The 17962-nt window shown below is 40.7% G+C and overlaps 1 protein-coding gene across 1 annotated transcript; it reads left to right on the top strand.

The window, feature by feature from the left end:
• The first annotated feature begins 1434 nt into the window (after positions 1-1434).
• Positions 1435-17716, top strand: zgc:92275 (cholesterol 7-desaturase nvd). Its single transcript, XM_028602242.1, has 7 exons — positions 1435-1954; positions 8588-8776; positions 11473-11651; positions 11902-12027; positions 12371-12490; positions 14293-14469; positions 17270-17716. Exons 1-7 carry the CDS (start codon positions 1438-1440, stop codon positions 17429-17431), a joined length of 1470 nt encoding a protein of 489 aa, XP_028458043.1. The 5' UTR covers positions 1435-1437; the 3' UTR covers positions 17432-17716.
• Positions 17717-17962: the final 246 nt, after the last annotated feature.

The raw sequence follows: 17962 nt of genomic DNA, 5'->3' as shown, positions 1-17962 counted from the left end.
ATGCAGTTTGCGTTAATTACCGCATAATACACCAACACATCTAAAAGGTGCATTAACAAATTGTTATTTTCTAAATTGAGTATGAGTGTAATTTTTCTCTAAGGAGAAGGGCAAGGCTGGTTTGGACAAAGCCTACTCCACATTCACCTACACCTGGAGCTCAAACCCCAGCAAGGAGACCATCAAAAAATCAATGAGTTTAGAACAGACTACATCTTCCTGGTTTCTACTCAGGGAATAACTTTTTATTTTAGGGCCAGGATGACGGCCTCATTTCAGTTGGCCTTTTCTCTGGTTATGGCTGCTAACTGGCCTACATTTACCAGCACTGCACTACATATTGATCTTGTGCAATACATGTACTGCTGAGCTACTATAAATCCAATAAATATATGTGCAAGAAGCCAATATTATATTACAGTCTGAGATCTTGCATTTAAGAGGGCCTACAAGTGGGTGCTTGCAGGCCTAGTCATGTTACGTATAGGTTAATTATACAGGCGTACATGGCCTAACTCTTCACATGTAGAACACATTAAACTAAATAAATATTATGTATGAAATAAAATATATAACATATGAACTAATACATGTAATGCATACCAGGGAAGCTATTAAAGATCTTTTAAAGGTTCCTTGATGCATACAAGGAACACACAATAATTACAACCGTTGCTTAGTATTTAATTGTTGATGCGGTGCAAGGCTACAATGATGCACAATTACTCACTTTGTCTTGTGTGTTAAGTTAAGTCATTAATAATGAGAATGCCTATGATTGGCTTTGCCTTGTTTAACGATATACTATCACATTACATTGCCTACTGCATACACTATGTGGTCAAAAGTATGTGGACACCCTTGGCAGTTTTGTTATGTTTTGAAATCGTAATGCTACAGGATACAGTCAATGGCATTTATATGCTGTATGTACAGCTGCTCCTCCTTTATCTTACAGTGCAAATAACCAAGTGGTGACAGTAGGGTATCTAACATTGAATTCTGGGATGCTGCTGAGGTTACGTGACTTTCTTATATTGCAAAAGTTACATACATTTGTGTTTGATTCTGAACTTGTCATTACATTAATTGAATCAATTTTATTGTCTGGTTTTGGAATAGGTGCAATAAGTCTAGACCAATGTGTTAATATTATTAAATCAGTTGTAGGCTACTTTGCAGTCTGAAAGAATCTATGTTTTTATGGAACAAGTGAGGATCACCTTTAAATAACTCCACTTGACCAAATAATCTTTGTGTCTTTAATCGTTGTGCTTTTAATTTGAAAACACTTGCAGCTGAGCTGTTCTGATCTAATGTAATCTAATTAGGTAAGGCTAAATACAGGTAGGCTAATAGCGGCAGAGAGAAAAGAGGGGGCCCCAAATAAAAGTTCTGCTCAGTGCCAACCCTAGGTGGGGCTTAAACAAAAGTGGGATGATCTTGTTTCCAAAGCGCTTACATATCGATGACACATGTCAAATTCTCTGGAAGCTCATAACTAGCCGAGAGAGACAGGGACACCACAGAGCCGCACCGGGCACAGGATATCAAAGCATGTCCACTTGGAAGGTGGCTGTAATTATTGGGCTGGGAGTAGGTGCAATGCTTATCATGCAAAGCGGAGACCTGCTGGACTCGGTAGGCAACGGGTACCCTATATGGAGGGAAACTGGGCTGCTCGCGCGGGCTGGGGTCTGCATCATCGCCGGGGTTTCCCTCCTCGCCATTGGCTGGCTGCACGGGCTGCTCTTCAGTCCCCTGGAGCTACTTAGGGGGCCCGACGATGTGGGATACATCGCCGAGGACGGTCGCTCCAGAGCCCAGGCGGCGAACGAGGTCCGCCGCAGGAGGAAAACCGGAGAGCTGCCTCCGGTCTATCCGAACGGCTGGTACCGAGTGCTGGACTCACACATGCTGAAGATGGCCGAGGTCAAAAGTGTATCTGTTCTAGGTATGGTAATTAGTGGCGCGGTTGGGTTAGCCTCCTAGGCCCTGCAGTAACTAAAGTAACCAGGTGTCATATTATAGCTTGTGACGCATTAAGTGAATGCTGGACAAACATGATGACCAGTGGGTAACTTAACAATCAATACAGCCACTCGTATATCAATAATAAGTTGTATTTTGATTTGGGGGAAAATATAGTCATATTTTTGTAACATAATTAAAGTGTGAAGGTATGAAAACCCTCGGGAGATAAGTGATGTCAGACAAATGGCTCAGCAGTGGGACAGGTAGGCTAGTAAAGATGCTGACGCTGACTGCACCCGTGTTGCAGCAGGCATTGGTAGCAGTGTGATGTCATATAAGCCCTCAGCTAGATGTGAGATGCAGACAGGTGAGTTTAGTGAACTGCTAGGAGATGTTTGTGTAAGTGTTAAAGTTTAACTCTAAGTTCATGCTTGCACCCAGATTTAATGCACAGGTTTTTATTGCAGGCAGTGTCAATAGCTGTGAGTGTCCCAGAACAAGATAGGCTAATTAAGGTATCCCTTCAGAGTCCGAGTCCAGTATAACTGATCTGGATAATAATAAAGAGTACTGTTTAACTTTCAAAAAGTAGTCATGTAAATGTGTAATGTCAATCAAATCAGCTACCATAGTAAGGTCAATAACATTCATCCTAAACAAAATAGTGTAATTCTCAGGTGCACAGAAGATCAAATTTTTTTACTTGACCAAAACAATTATCATTCCATTGACATCTAACTCAGTTAATGTGTTCGTTTTTAAATGATTTTAAGAATAAATGCATTACAATTCAGGACAGTAGGAGGGGCTATTGTCATACAGATGATCCCCTATGATTATTATTATGCCTCGGTAGGCAGTTGGCCTTGTTGGGCAAATATTCCATAACAGTCTTTCAGCATATTGTAATTCAAGTGGTCTGAGAGATAACTAGTCTTCTGCACCTCCTCTTGGCTCTGTTTTCAGGCTTGAGAAAATCCATCCTGTGATTGGAGACTTAGATCAATCATAGGTCATTTCAGAGAGAGGGTGCTCCTTTGGCTCTACTACGTACAAAAGCAGATGCGCGTGCACGTCACTTTGGATGATGAAATCCTGATTCAGTGGTGGTAATCCTGCCGAAAAAGTTGCTATTCCAGCATTGGCAACAACTGCCTACACTGCAAAGCAACCCCAAAAAGTAAGACAGACACGTAGGGCTGGGCAATATATCAATATTATATCGATATCATGATATGAGACTACATACCGTCTTAGATTTTGGATATCGTAATATCGTAATATGGCATGTAGTGTTGTCTTTTCCTGGTTTTAAAGGCTGCGTTACAGTAAGGTGATGTACTTTTCTGAACTTACCAGGCTGTTATAGCTGTTCTATTATTTGGCTTTTCCCCACTTAGACATTATGTCCACATTACTAATGATTATTTATCTAAAATCTAAGTGTGAAGATATTTTGTTAGCACCAATTGTCAACCATAGAATATTGCCGCAATATCGATATTGAAGTATTTGGTCAAGAATATCTTGATATCTGATTTGATTTTCTCCCTATTGCCCAGCCCCACCTACACGTATCAAAAGAAAGTTTAAAAGACAGTCTGACAATAAACGCAATAAACCACGTGTCAATATCAGCAAAGCGTTTCAGAGATGGATCGAAAATGTTGCTTATTGTTTAGCCTTCTGCTAACTGTAGCCAAAGGCTAGCGGCTGCAGCTATAGCTCCCGGCTAAGGTTAGCATAAGGCTTAACTTGCCTTTTCCGGAAAGCAAAACTAGCACATGTTCAGTTCTTTAGGGTTTAATTGTCACTGCTGGCCTCTGTACCACTCTGACATTTGTCATGTCACCCGGTCCCTGTTGCCCTCTCTCAGGTAGGCAGTGTTTGGGGCTAAGTTGCCAGGATGGGAGAGACAAATCATGTTACAAAGTTTTTTGGTATTTAAAGTATACCCTTAAACAACAATGGCCTACCTTTCTTTGTTAAGAGTAGTTTAGCGTTCAGGTTGCTTAGTAACATTCGTCTTTTGGAACAAAGCCTCATTGTTTCTTTCAAGTTTTTAACTGCTTGTTTGATTTAAAGGCGTCATGGAGATGGAAGTAGTATTTATTGAATGATTACATAATTGTAGTAAAGCTGCAACTAACGGATGATTCTTTTGATTATCAATCAATCTGCTGATTCCTGGTTAATCTTTTTCACTGATAGTTTTCGCGAGGCTATACAATGTCATAAAAAAAGTGAAGCGTCCTGCTGCGTCCGCCGCATCCACCCGTGCTCTGCAGCGCCACGTTACATCCCGCAACGCCCTGCTGTGATGTTCATACGCACAGAGTAGTCAGGATCCGGTATAGGAGACTGCACTACTCAGTATGACACAATGTGCCCTGCTATGACATGAACTTCCACGATGACCTTCAAAGTCACTGTTCCATTATCTTTAATGTGACTATTATTTGCCACTGTTCATCACACCCCCAACCGGCCCCGTCAGACACCGCCTACCAAGAGTCTGGGTCTGCCGAGGTTTCTTCCTAAAAGGGAGTTTTTCCTTGCCGCTGTCGCAATAGCCACTGCTAATGCTTGCTCTTGAGGGAATTACTGTAATTGTTGGGGTTTTAGAATTTATAGAGTATGGTCTAGACCTACTCTATCTGTAAAGTGTCTTGAGATAACTCTTGTTATGATTTGATACTATAAATAAAATTGAATTGAATTGAATTGAATTGAAATTATAACTTCCCAGAGCTAAAGGGATGTCTTCAAAGGTCTTGTTTAAAATGATACAGAGATAATTCCTAAAGTGCAGCGAACATAGTTTAACATTCTTCAGTCATTTTATCATTAATATATGTAGGTGATCATCATTCAAACACTAAGTGGCTACATTTCATGCAGTCCTAAAATCTTTATAACCAAATCTTTAACATCATCATCTTTTTAAAATCAAATGAATCCAAGTAAATTATTAAGTCTCTATTATGAAGATTGATTGATTGATTGGTTGATTGATTGATTGATTGATTGATTGATTGATTTTATTTGAAGAGAACTAGCTGACCTCTTGACCTGACTTTGTGTTTAATGTGATCTGACAGCCAATCAGCATCAGGTCTCATGACAACTCATCATTCACAATTTTAAAGCTTTTAACATGTCACATTTTATGTCTCCGCGCTGCTTGATACGTAGCAACTCTGTTACAAAACGTAAATTTATTTCACACACTGATATGTGATTTATTTAAAACAGATACGCGTTTCCCATTTTAGATTTGTTGTTGTCGTGTCGATATGTGGCCGGCTGTTTGATCTCCTCGGAGAGTTTCTTTTGAGTTTGAGTTCAAAAAGGTTTCAAAGAGCAGGTGGTGCTTTCATATTTCAGTCGAATCACCTGCCATAAATACACAAACAGTATATGAAAGGTCTTCTACCCGGAAAAGATATCCACCAGTTTAAAAAAAAAAACCTGCTCTTGCCGAGTGAATCGGCATACACTACAGCTACAATTTTTATCACCTATTAATCTACCAACTACTCTTTCAATTAAATTAATCATTTAATCCAATCAATATTTTGACAATTGTGAAAAATATCCATCACATCAAGTTCCCAGAGGTGTTCTATGTGAGCAAAAATCCAAAACACAAAGATATTCAATTTAATTCAATGAAGATATTAAACAGAGAAAAGCAACGAATCCTCACATTTGACAATCTGTAACCAGAGAATAATAATAATAATAATAATGATAAATGACTAATACGATTACGTCAAATACTGACGCCAGGACCCCTTGGCGTCACTTTTTAATGCTCTGGGTACCCGTTTGGCGTCATTGTTTTTTTAACGCACTTGGTCAGGACACCTTGGATCACTTTTTTACCCTCAAAGTCGGCATCCCTGGTGTCGTTTTTCAACTTGCAGGGTAAAACCACTTATGGTAAAAAAAAAAAAAAAAACCGTGGGTGGTGTTAAAAGATGTACAGTACGTGACATGCGGATGGGTGGTGATGGCGCAGTGGATATCCCATTGCAATACATCAACCAATGTGTCCCTGACACTTAACCCATAGTTGCTCCAGAGGCGTGAAACCTCTGACATATAGCATATATTGCACATATAGCAATTGTAAGTCGCTTTGGATAAAAGCGTCAGCTAAATGACATGTAATAATGTAATGTAACATGCAGGACAATTAGTTAGGGTTAGAAAAATATGGTGGGTGGGGTTAAAACATGTACGTTTAAGTGACACGTGGGACAAGAATGGGACACAAACCCAGTTCTCCTGGGTCCGGTGTTGTTTAAGGGTTAGGCACCCAGTGCGTTATATACAGGCGCCAAAGGGTGCGTTGTGTGTCGGTATCTGATGCTGAGGGCCACTGACCAAGCGTCAGTATTTGACGAGTTAGGAGTGAGAGCGCCTTGTAATTTCCTGAAACCATCCCAATTTACTCCCCTTATTAGCTTTTTTCAGAGGTTTTAATCATGTCCTACGGTCTTTAATGGCAGATGGAGTTTGCCCAGTTGTCATGAAGTTTAATCTCCTGACGTAAGATCAATAGTAGTGTTAGCTTGAGCCTGTTTTGTCAATCTACTATTTCCACAGTCAAGAATGAACTTGTCAAGAGGGAACTATATTAAGCATGAACTCATGCTTAGTATGCAGTATATGTCTTGACCACATGTTGACTGATTGGCTGCTCTATATATCAGATTTACAGCCAGCACCAGTACAACAGATTATTATAGCTCCTACACATTTAAAATGTGATGATGCAGATCAGTGGTTGCCAAAGTGGGGATGAGGGATTGCCAGACAATACTGGGGTTCTACTGTTGAACAACAATAAATTAAGCATAAACTGTGTTTTTTCCCCAGAGAATGTAAATGCCTTTCTGTCCATGATGCTTAATAAACATTAGTCGGAACTGTATTTCTCTTTCTCTTACATACCCTCTGTTCTTCTTACTCGCGCTCTTGTCCCAAAATACAACTTTGCCCCCTTCAGGATCTGCATCCTGCTGTGAATGACTGCGGTGTTTCGCCCCTAACTTTCCTCTGCAGTAATCGATTTACATCATATATTCAATTACGCCTAGTGTGTCTTTTCCCCATATGCTGCTGTCACACATTTCACTGTGGTTCAGTTCTGCTGACCCACAGCAGTCTGGAGACATCTGTGCTGTGTCATTTAGATTTCTTAGAATTTTACTTGGGAATAGCCTGACTAGTCACTGGTAGCTCAGCGGTTACTCCTGACCAGTGTCCCAGCCTGTGCTAATCTGGGAGCAATCTGAACACAGGGTCAGCCAAAGGTCAAGCCAAATAAAGTAGGTGGAGATCTCTACATGTGGTGTCTGACTGAGCACAGATTCATTCTTAACATGCACCATTCAAAAGTGGGTCCCAATACCTACTAAACTGCAGTTGTAATGAATCCCCGGAACGTAATCTGACCAGGCCAAGTGTAACCATCTAAAGCAGGGGTCTTCAACGTTTTTTAAGCCAAGGACCCCCTAACTGAGAGAGATGGATCAGGGACCCCCTACTACGTATATTGTATAAAATTAAGTTGCATATAAAACTAGGCCTACAAACCCGTGTGGGCGGCCTAAAGCCTTTAAACATACCTTTTTAGTCCATAGAATTCTAAGTTATTAAAATAATACTTTTTGGCATGGTTTTATAAATCATGTTTTAATGTTAAATATACATGTGGCACAGTGAATCCTTAGGATTAACTGTATCTGCTGATGGCTACCTTAGTGGCTAATTTCCGGGATAGTAAGCCTATTGTTATTGGTTTTTCCCCCCTTGCAGTAACTCTGAGGACCCCCTATAGGTATACCAGACCATTGAAGATTTCTGATCTAAACAGTGAATTTTAACTTTTAAATATATGCAAAATATGAAAATATGAAAAAATTGAAAATTTGATGTGTTGAAAGTCTTTCAGAAGGGACCGACATCTGTTTAAAGCCACTATGCGTACAATTTCAGATTTTGGTGTCCCCCAGTGTTAGTGCTAAAAAAAAAAAAGACACTGTGGTAGACAGAAATGCACGCCAAACCTCCTATACACAGATTGCACCAGTTTTCACTTAAAATTATGTCTTTAAACACATCACAAAAAGCAAACACCACATTAACACTCTGATCTGTAGCAACATTTTATTCAAATTTGAATAATTTTCTTTCAAAATCAAATGTTTTTTGGGCCAGTTTGTGACAGACATCTTTTTAATTTAAATGAAGATCATGTCAGTGTCTTCAGGAATAATTGCTCTATGTGCAGGTTTCACCATAAAAATAGTTTGGAGGAACATTGTTCTGAGGAATCTATACATAATTTGCATGGATAGTTGCTGTATGTTTATCCTCTCATTTACAACAATTTGCTGTTTTTTCTGTGGATTTGTCAATGGAGATACTCTGTAGAGAGGCACAACTATACTTAGTCATTACAATTGCACATACAAAAAGTGTTAAATCTTGCACATAATGTCACATCCTACATTTTATTACATTACCATTGTATTCCAAAGTGTCAGCTCAGTCATGAAAATGTTAAAGTGTTTGTCCCTATTGTAATTAATGGCCCTAGGTGAGCAGGTGGCAGTGTTTCGGGACCAGGATGGGAAGGCCTACGTGGTAGATGCCTACTGCCCCCACCTGGGTGCCAATCTGGCTGTGGGAGGACGGGTGGTGGGAAGCTGCATAGAGTGCCCATTTCATGGATGGCAGTTTCGGGGGAATGATGGCAAGTGTGTGAGGATCCCCTATGCAGAAAAAGGTATGAACTAAAGGTTGTGTCCAATGTTTTTTATTCTACAAAAAGCAAGTTCCGAGGGGAAGTGAAGGAGGGCATGTTCAACCCCTGATGAAACACAGCGCAAGAGACTAGTCACACAGGCTAACAAATCCAAAGATGGGCAGGCAGAATCCAAGGTCCAAATAACAGGCAAGCAGGGTCAGAACAGGTAGATCATGCAAATACAGACAAGTAACGCTGGAGAACTTGGCAGTAGAACACAAGACAATCTGGGGGGGGGGGCGAGTGCGAGTGGACAGCTGATTGGTTGAGCGAATCCCCCATACACACACATTAGAGAAGCGAAAGAATCTCAAATTCCAGACACTTCAATGTTTCATTACCAAATTCACTTCTGAGACTTTTTTATGCGAGAAATCAACTATATAAAGCTCAAATATGGGCCGTTTTACGAAAATCGATGGCTAATTGCAAATTTGGTCAGACGTGTCGGACTTTAGGAGCTCCACACAGTCTGACGAGAAAGCGGCAGCCTGCTGGGCTCCATACCACGGGCAAAGTCACCCTTTGTGGATACTGCACTACGGGCCTCCGCGGCCGGCTGCCAACATAACTATAATATATTTACAGATTGAATTTCGTCACGGCACTTATATCACAGCTACCCCAAGGTCTTACAAAGCTAACGTTGTGTCCTTTTTCAATGTAAGGCATTTTTATGAACATCAGGCGTTTTTTGGAGGAGCAGCTAGCTAGCTATATGTCCCATTCAATACAATGGCAAAAGATCGCTGCTAGCTAGCTACACTTTCGGCATAACTATAGTAGCTATATTTACAGTTTGAATTTCATCACGACACTTATATTGCAGCTATCCCAAGGTCTTACAAAGCTAACAATGGTGTCAGATTTCAATTTAATGAATTTTTGTGAACACTAGCTAGGGATTTCGTTAGCTGCGACTGTCCCTTCAATCCTATGTGTACAGATTGCGGCTAGTTAGCTTCATTTTCGGCGTAATTCGAGTATATTTACAGTTTGAATTTCGTCACGCCACTTACACAATATCTACCTAAAGATCTTCTAAAGCTAACAACGGTGTCCGATTTCAAGTTAATGAATATTTGTGAACATTAAGGGTTTCGTTAGCTGCGACTGTCCCTTCAATCTTAGCTATGTGTAGCTACAAATCATGGATAGTTAGCTTCATTTTCGGCGTAATTTGAGTATATTTACAGTTTTAATTTTGTTACTCCACTTATATAACCTCTAGCCCAAGGTCTTATAAAGCTAACAATGGTGTCCGATTTCAATTTTATAATTTTTTGTGAATTTCAGAGGAATTCTAAGAGGAGGCTAGCTAGCTCTCATTGATAGAGCTAGCTCCATCCAGCCGCAGGCTCTATCAATGAGACTCACGGACAAGAGGCATTTATTTCACCGATCGTTTGTTTAAATACCTCAACACATTATAATTACACACATTATAAGATTAACTGGAACCTGTGGTAATAGATTGCTGGCGTAACAAGCTCGCTGACCACGCTCTCAATCACACACACGGGGCATTTAGCAGGAAGAGGAGAGCTGCAGGCCCTGGAGCTCTGTCCAGGCAGCAGCGTTTGGTAGTCCATTAACCCACAAAACGGTGACTTTGCGCGGGTATGGAGTGCCGTGGCCTGCCAGCTTGACGGACACAGGCAGCACCGGCCGCTGAACTCCGACACACAGTCGGACAAAATTTGCAATTAGACATCAATTTTCGTAAAACGGCCCATATTTGACTTCTACATAGTTGATTTCTCACATAAAAAAAGTCTCAGAAGTGAATTTAATGGTAAAATAGCAAATGAACAATGTATACAATTTCTGAGATCTGCCCGACCTAGAGTCAGAAGACTAACTGATCGCAGGTCAGTTGTGTAGCCTATGCAAATGTTGGGGCGTGACAAAGAGAGAGACTAGAGCCAAATGAGGAGGAGCCGCCGAGTTGACGTCAACTAGGTGGCTTGTTGAGATTTGCCCTTTTTCAGAGGCAGTTTCAAATTGTGAGATTTGCAGAGGAAAGAGGTGTCAATGGGATTTAGAGGTTCTATGTATATCCTAGTTACCCACTAATCTGTCATTATTCAACTATGACAAGGTAAAATTGGTTTTGCATTCTATCACCCCTTTAATGGAACTAACAAGCTCTGCAGTAAAATGCAGATTTTGTCCTGAGGGTGGTGCTACAGGGCATTTTGTGGCAGACATGTAATGTCTACACCTAACCCTAACATTTCAGCCTGTGATGGCGAAGAGATGCAAATATTTTTTTGTGTGCAATTGAAAAGGAAATGGGCCAACGGTGGTGCTTGCAGAAAAGTGTATGGGGTCAGCAATATTAAGAATACAAAATATTAAGATTCATATCCTGAAGAACATGCATATTTACAGATAATCGGGACATTAGTTTGAGTACAATTTGGCTGGAGGATGGCACCAGAGGAAAGCTGATGGAGTGCAACTAATGGAAATGTTTCATCCTCCGGGGAGCATGAATATCTTCAGTTAATACATTGACTTTAAATTATGGTAATATAGTATTTAAATATTAAATAAGCTGAAGTGGTCTTACCAAAAGTCAATAGACCAGCATTGTGTATTGGTCATATGTGAAAAGTGGTGAAGCCGAAAGAGACTGTATGATTCAGATTTGGGTTTCATCTGTCATTCAGTGCCAGAGTTTGCCAAGGTGCGCTGCTGGCCCAGCTGTGAGGTCAACAGGCAGATCCTGGTTTGGTTTCACTGTGATAAAGAAGATCCTCAGTGGAGCATCCCAGAGCAGCAGGAAATTACAAAGGGCGAGTGGGTCTATCGGGGCAGAACGGAACATTTTATCAACGCTCACATAGAGGTAGGTTCATATGTGTGTGTGTTTTTATGTACGCAGCATGAAGAGGCTTTAGTTTGTTTGAAGTTGAAAACCAATTTATCAGGTGTCTCTACTTTTTCATAAGTGATCAGTTGTTTAGAATTAAGAAACATCACCCCTTAGAGTGGCTGACCATTGGCTTCCTCCAACGGTTTACTTTCAGTTGTAGATACATTCAGTATCAAGCTCCACATGCAGAGAATGTGCTCATGGTGACCTCTGCTCCCTGTAGGAGATCCCTGAAAATGCAGCAGACATCGCCCACCTCGCCCACCTGCACACACCGGGCATTTTAAGTGGAGTAGATCTGCGCTACACCTACAGCAAAACCTGGGAGTTTGTGCGGCATGACTGGAAGGTAAGAATCGTGCTAAGCTGAAAGATGCTACACAACATGTGATGGTGCTTTTACAATCCTCAAAGTTTCAGGGATGCCAAATGAGTTCTAAATCTTGAAACGCGTGGAAAACACTCAACATACTGTTTTAAGCCATGCCAACCTTTTTATGCTATTTACTGGTATTTAGATTTTAGATGGAATATATTTATTTCGGGAGGATGAAGTATTATTGAAGGTACTTCTGTGTCTGAATGCCACTGTATGTGCTGTGTGTGTGTGTGTGTGTGTGTGTGTGTGTGTGTGTGTGTGTGTGTGTGTGTGTGTGTGTCTGTGTATATGCATAAATGTGTGTTCATTCAAGGTTCAATGGGAACCAGAGCCAGAGCCCAACAAACATTGTTCTCAGATGTTGGTGAAACATGCGCTGACTGTGTTTGGATGCCACTGGTCTCTGCTGGACATTTGTGTCGTGGCCAGACAGGTACAGTACATGTTCAAAGTAGCATTGCAGTTCCCTGTTGACTGATTTGTAAATTATATTGACACACAACAATAATCAAATCAATAGTGCCATTAAATTAAAATGGATTTCACCCACACTGATATGTTTTAAGATAAAAAAAAAAATAAAAAAAAAAGATCTAGTGTACCTCAACTCAAGAGCACAGAGCTGTTAAATTAGATGAAAAGTTAACATTAACATGGCTTCTGGCTGTGTCAAAGGATTTGTGTTCATGAAAACCGCACAGAGACTAAAGGACGTGAGCTGTGTGTTATAGCAACAGTGTTTATTACAAAACCAGCAGGACTGAAAGCCTCCAACAATCTTCAATGTAGAACATTGGTGTTCAGAACTCAGTGTTCATACAGCTGAGAAAACTACTTGTCTGATGCAAAAAAACACCACAACTCATGTTATGGCCGCCTGGTCAGGACCCCTTGGCGGCATTTTTTAATGCACTGGGTACCTCTTTAGCATCAGTTTTGCACGTGCAGGACTGTCTGTCACTGGCCGATTCTTACTGGAAACACAGTTTGTTTTATACATGTGCGTAGATGGTTGAGGTTAGGCATTGAAATCGAATAGTTAGGGTCAGCATAGCCCATTGGTCGGGGGATAGGACCTGAACAAATCGGGTAGTGACAGTGCCTGTCAGGAGGAAATCAGGTGTCATAGTATAAAGAGTGACGTAAAGTCAAACACAGGACTTTCACCCAGGAGACCGCTGTTTGTGTCCTATGTGAAACCAAAAGTCAGCGTTGAGTTATTTTACCTTACGTAGGTAACTTAGGTTAAATAACAAACATAGGATCACAATCTATTCCTGAACCTCAACCTGAAATTGTTTGGTTTCCTTAACATAACCAAGTAATTTTGTGTGAATTCACATTAACCACATCTTGAAGTCTATCCAATAACCCTGCACATTGAAAAATTTACCTAAAGGGGTACCCAGTAAGTTAAAAAGTGACTCCAAGGGGTCCTGACCAAGTAAGAATGTGTTGGCCTGGAAAGTTAATAAACCCTGTGCAGTCTGTGCCAGTTGCAGAGACATGACACAAATGTTTATGGCAAATATATGGTTGGCCTAATGTGGGCGGTTAGCAGCATTATTGTGGAATGAAATTAAATACATGACAGAGAGGCGGTCATTATTGGGCTTAACCATGAATGTAAATGCAATGTTTTACAATTAGTCTATACCTGCGACGTTCCACTTCCGGGATGGCTCCGGTGCCGCAGGAGATTCCGCCAGATGTATGTCTTTTCACCGATGTCCGTTACCTTCCGCTTTCTTTGTGTTGGAATTTTAAACTCTGGTGGATTTCTGAGGACTATGGTTAACTGCTCCTCAGATCTCTGCAGGGTAAATCCAGACAACTAGCTAGACTATCTGTCCAATCTGAGTTTTTTGTTGCACGACTTTTGAACGTACATGTTCCTCCAAAACAAGTTCCTTCCCGAGGCTATTTTGCAGCGGCTCCATGCGGAGCTTAACACCGCCCATGAAGATTGTGATTGGTTTAAAGAAATGCCAATAAACCAGAGCACGTTTTTCTCCCATCCCAGAATGCTGTGTGGACCAGACCCTCCTCCGCAGAGCTGTGGAGGAAGGTCTGGCTATGCGTTCATTTCTGATCAACACACTGTTGCTTTTGAAGCATTACAGATTCTGTAAGATGGGCTTGATGTCAAATAAATCAAAATATATTTGACTACCAACTTAAATTGATGAAAATTTAATCTACAGGTTGCAGTGACCATACATGTGTGTGTTTCAGGTGGGTCCAGGAGTGGTGTTCCTGCAATTTGAACACAGTTTCTTGGGCCGGGGTGTTATCTTGCACTGTGTGACTCCAGTGGAGCCTCTGTTGCAGTGTGTCTCCCACACCATCTACTATCAGTCTAACATCCCACCTCTGGTGCCCAAATTCATCCTCAAAGCAGAGTGCATTCAGGTGCAGTACACACTTACCTTCTACTATCACTGTCACATGGTCCTTCATTGTCACATTGTTTGGATTTGCAGCAGATTAACTGTACGGTTCAGTCTATGGACTCTCAACCTGCTGTCAGCACGATCTATAAAATAATAAGGTATTTTTAGGGTATGCATCAAAACGTACAAAGTAGTTAAACTGCATTAATAGCGTACGTACTACTGTCCAAGGACGCAGACAGACGTTGTTAACATTCAGGGCTCAGCCCAAACTATAGGTGGGATCCGGCACCATGCTCCATTTATGGCAGCTATATGCACTATCTTTCCAGATATTTGAGATAATAGAATGCCTGAATCTGTAAATCATTTGGGCAAAACACAATAGTTGCCAAGGAAAAGAATCATCCTGTGGAGCCTACATCCTGTTTTGTATCTAATTGTTCTCCAACTGTCTTCATTATTCTGAAACCAGAACACACCATATTTTGAGGATGACTCATTTTCAGTCCTGCCACCTAAAAAGTTGCAATGATGTTTCTATTTTTAAAGTACAAATTTGGCGTAAACAGCATTGCTATTCTTGAAAAAAATCTTAGTAGCGTTCACAGAATGAATGGTGATATTTCCCCAGTAACGGAAGTTTTGCTCTGTAGATTTTCCGGTCCAGTCAGAGAGACTGAGTGGAAATGACACAAAGTTGAAGGTATTTTTAAAACCTTAAAAGATTCGGGGCTGGAGCCCCAGAAGCCACCCCCTCTCTCCGCCCCTGCTGCTGTTAGATGACTGTTAATTTATTAGTAACACGTTTATGATTCAAGATTGCTCTGATGTGAAGAGATCATTGTGTGCATTTGCCTCCCACTCTGCCTTTTGATTTAATTCAACATCCTCATTGCTAACAGAAGAAGTAACACCACACAGTCACAGAAAAGGTGTAAATAGCCCTCATTAAACTTGATAATTAGCTGTGTGATAAACGGAAAAAACACAGTCATTGATTTAACAAAAGAAAAGAAAACTATTAAGTTGGATCAAATGACAAAGATCAAAGTACTTTTTTTCTGGATGGTAATGGGTGGGTCCACACTAAAACTGCCTAAAGAATTCTACCAAAGTAAGTTTGTCAGTTAGATTAACAAGATAAACAGATTAATTAAACACAGGAAGCATGACAGATGCAGATGAGGATTACATTTTAGAATTGAATCAACAGCATGACATAGCTTAGCTTCCGTGTCGGTACTCCTGCCTGCTTCTCCAAACTGGGGGGCGCGCCGACCGCCATCTACTGTAGCTAACACACTGACTATGGAGAAGTGCCTCATACAACCCCACTTCAAAAGATCCAAACTACCCCTTTAAATAAGAAACTACCTGAAAAAAGAACAAGGTTATTTATGACCAGGTTTTTGATGCAAACCTTTGGTACTAAAATAAAATATTTAATATTGTGTTTTGAGACACGTTTTGGTCAGCCTCTTTCATTTTCTACAACCCTTCTGAAATGTTTTGCAGTGTTACATACCTAATTGTTTAAAATAATTGAATTCAATTATTTTGTCATTTTGTTTTTGCTTGTGGCATTAACTCAAAGAGCCACCTCAGGAAACTCAATTATAGAGGGCATTTCCAGAAGTAGAGTTTGAGTGTGGACCAAAATGCCAACTCTCAGCAGTGTGGAGTGACATTTAATCAGCGACAACAGAAATCCCTGCTGATTTTGTACTGGGATTAGACACAAACATGTTTTTTAATTGGGCTGGGTACCAAATTATAATAATATACAGTACAGGCCAAAAGTTTGGACACACCTTCTCATTCAATGCATTTTTTTATTTATTTTCATGACTATTTACATTGTAGATTCTCACTGAAGGCATCAAAACTATGAATGAACACATATGTAATTATGTACTTAACAAAAAAAGTGTGAAATAACTGAAAACATGTCTTATATTTTAGATTCTTCAAAGTAGCCACCCTTTGCTTTTTTATTAATAAGGGAAAAAATTCCACTAATTAACCCTGACAAAGCACACCTGTGAAGTGAAAACCATTTGAGGTAACTACCTCATGAAGCTCATTGAGAGAACACCAAGGGTTTGCAGAGTTATCAAAAAAAGCAAAGGGTGGCTACTTTGAACAATCTAAAATATAAGACATGTTTTCAGTTATTTCACACTTTTTTGTTAAGTACATAATTCCATATGTGTTCATTCATAGTTTTGATGCCTTCAGTGAGAATCTACAATGTAAATAGTCATGAAAATAAAGAAACACATTGAATGAGAAGGTGTGTCCAAACTTTTGGCCTGTACTGTATATAATAATACTTTTTAGGCACCGACCAAATTACCTCTAAAGTAAAGTATAGAAAAATGCCTCGTCATTCAATACCCAATTTCAATACCTAAAGAGTAAATCTCATCAGCGTCAGTAAGCCAATAAGCACGCAGCATGCTTCTATCAAGATCTAATAATGCATCGTAGAGACCACGCAGGAAAAACTCAGAGAGACGGGGCTCACGTAGTAGGAGCTGAACAATAAATAAAACGATTTGTGCCATAATGTGTAATGTTGTAATTTCTTTTTGTTTTATAAAATTGGTATCGAAAAAATGATCAGTTAGGAACCGGTATCAAAGTCACGGTATTGGTCTCAGTACTGGTATCAAATATTTTTAAACGATACGCAGCCCTAGTTTCCAATGGACTTGAAGTTGTAAAACAAACCTATAATGAATCATGTTTTTTTTTTTAAATCATAATGTGAAACTGTCCAGTGAGCGTCTCCTGTTTTCTTCTTGTGTTTATAGTTTGAGCGCGATGTGATGATCTGGAACAATAAGAAGTACATCTCCAAGCCTCTCCTCGTGAAGGAAGACTCAGCCATCCAGAAGCACAGGCGCTGGTACAGTCAGTTCTACAGCGGGAACAGCCCGCGGCTGCAATACCAGCGTGACACTTTGGACTTCTGACCTCCCTGAACTAAAAGTGGAGAGATCAGCAGAGAAGATGTCAGGTCAGGGTTGACATTAATCAGAGCTGTCAGAGGAGGGGAGTCCACGATTGATTTTCTTATGTCACATATACAGTAATAAATTAAAGGAGGAAAAGGAGACCTGATTTGTTTGTTGGGATGGGGCTCTTTTAAAAGCCTGAAACTTATGTTAAACCGTATAACCGTCTCTTCTTCTTCGTCCGCTTATCCGGGGTCGGGCTGCGTTGGGCAGCAGCTCCAGCGGGGGACCCCCAAACTTCCCTTTCTCGAGCTACATTAACCAGCTCTGACTGGGGGATCCCGAGGCATTCCCAGGCCAGGTGGGATATATAATCCCTCCACTTAGTCCTGGTTCTTCCCCGAGGCCTCCTCCCAGTTGGATGGGAACCCCTCCATAGGGAGGGGTTCCAGGAGGCATCCTTACCAGATGCCCGAACCACCTCAACTGGCTCATTTCAACGCAAAGGAGCAGCGGCTCTACTCCGAGCTCCTCACGGATGACTGAGCT

This window comes from Perca flavescens, chromosome 16 (genome assembly GCF_004354835.1).
Source record: "Perca flavescens isolate YP-PL-M2 chromosome 16, PFLA_1.0, whole genome shotgun sequence".
Taxonomy (NCBI): domain Eukaryota; kingdom Metazoa; phylum Chordata; class Actinopteri; order Perciformes; family Percidae; genus Perca; species Perca flavescens.
This window is presented reverse-complemented; position numbering and strand designations above follow the sequence as displayed.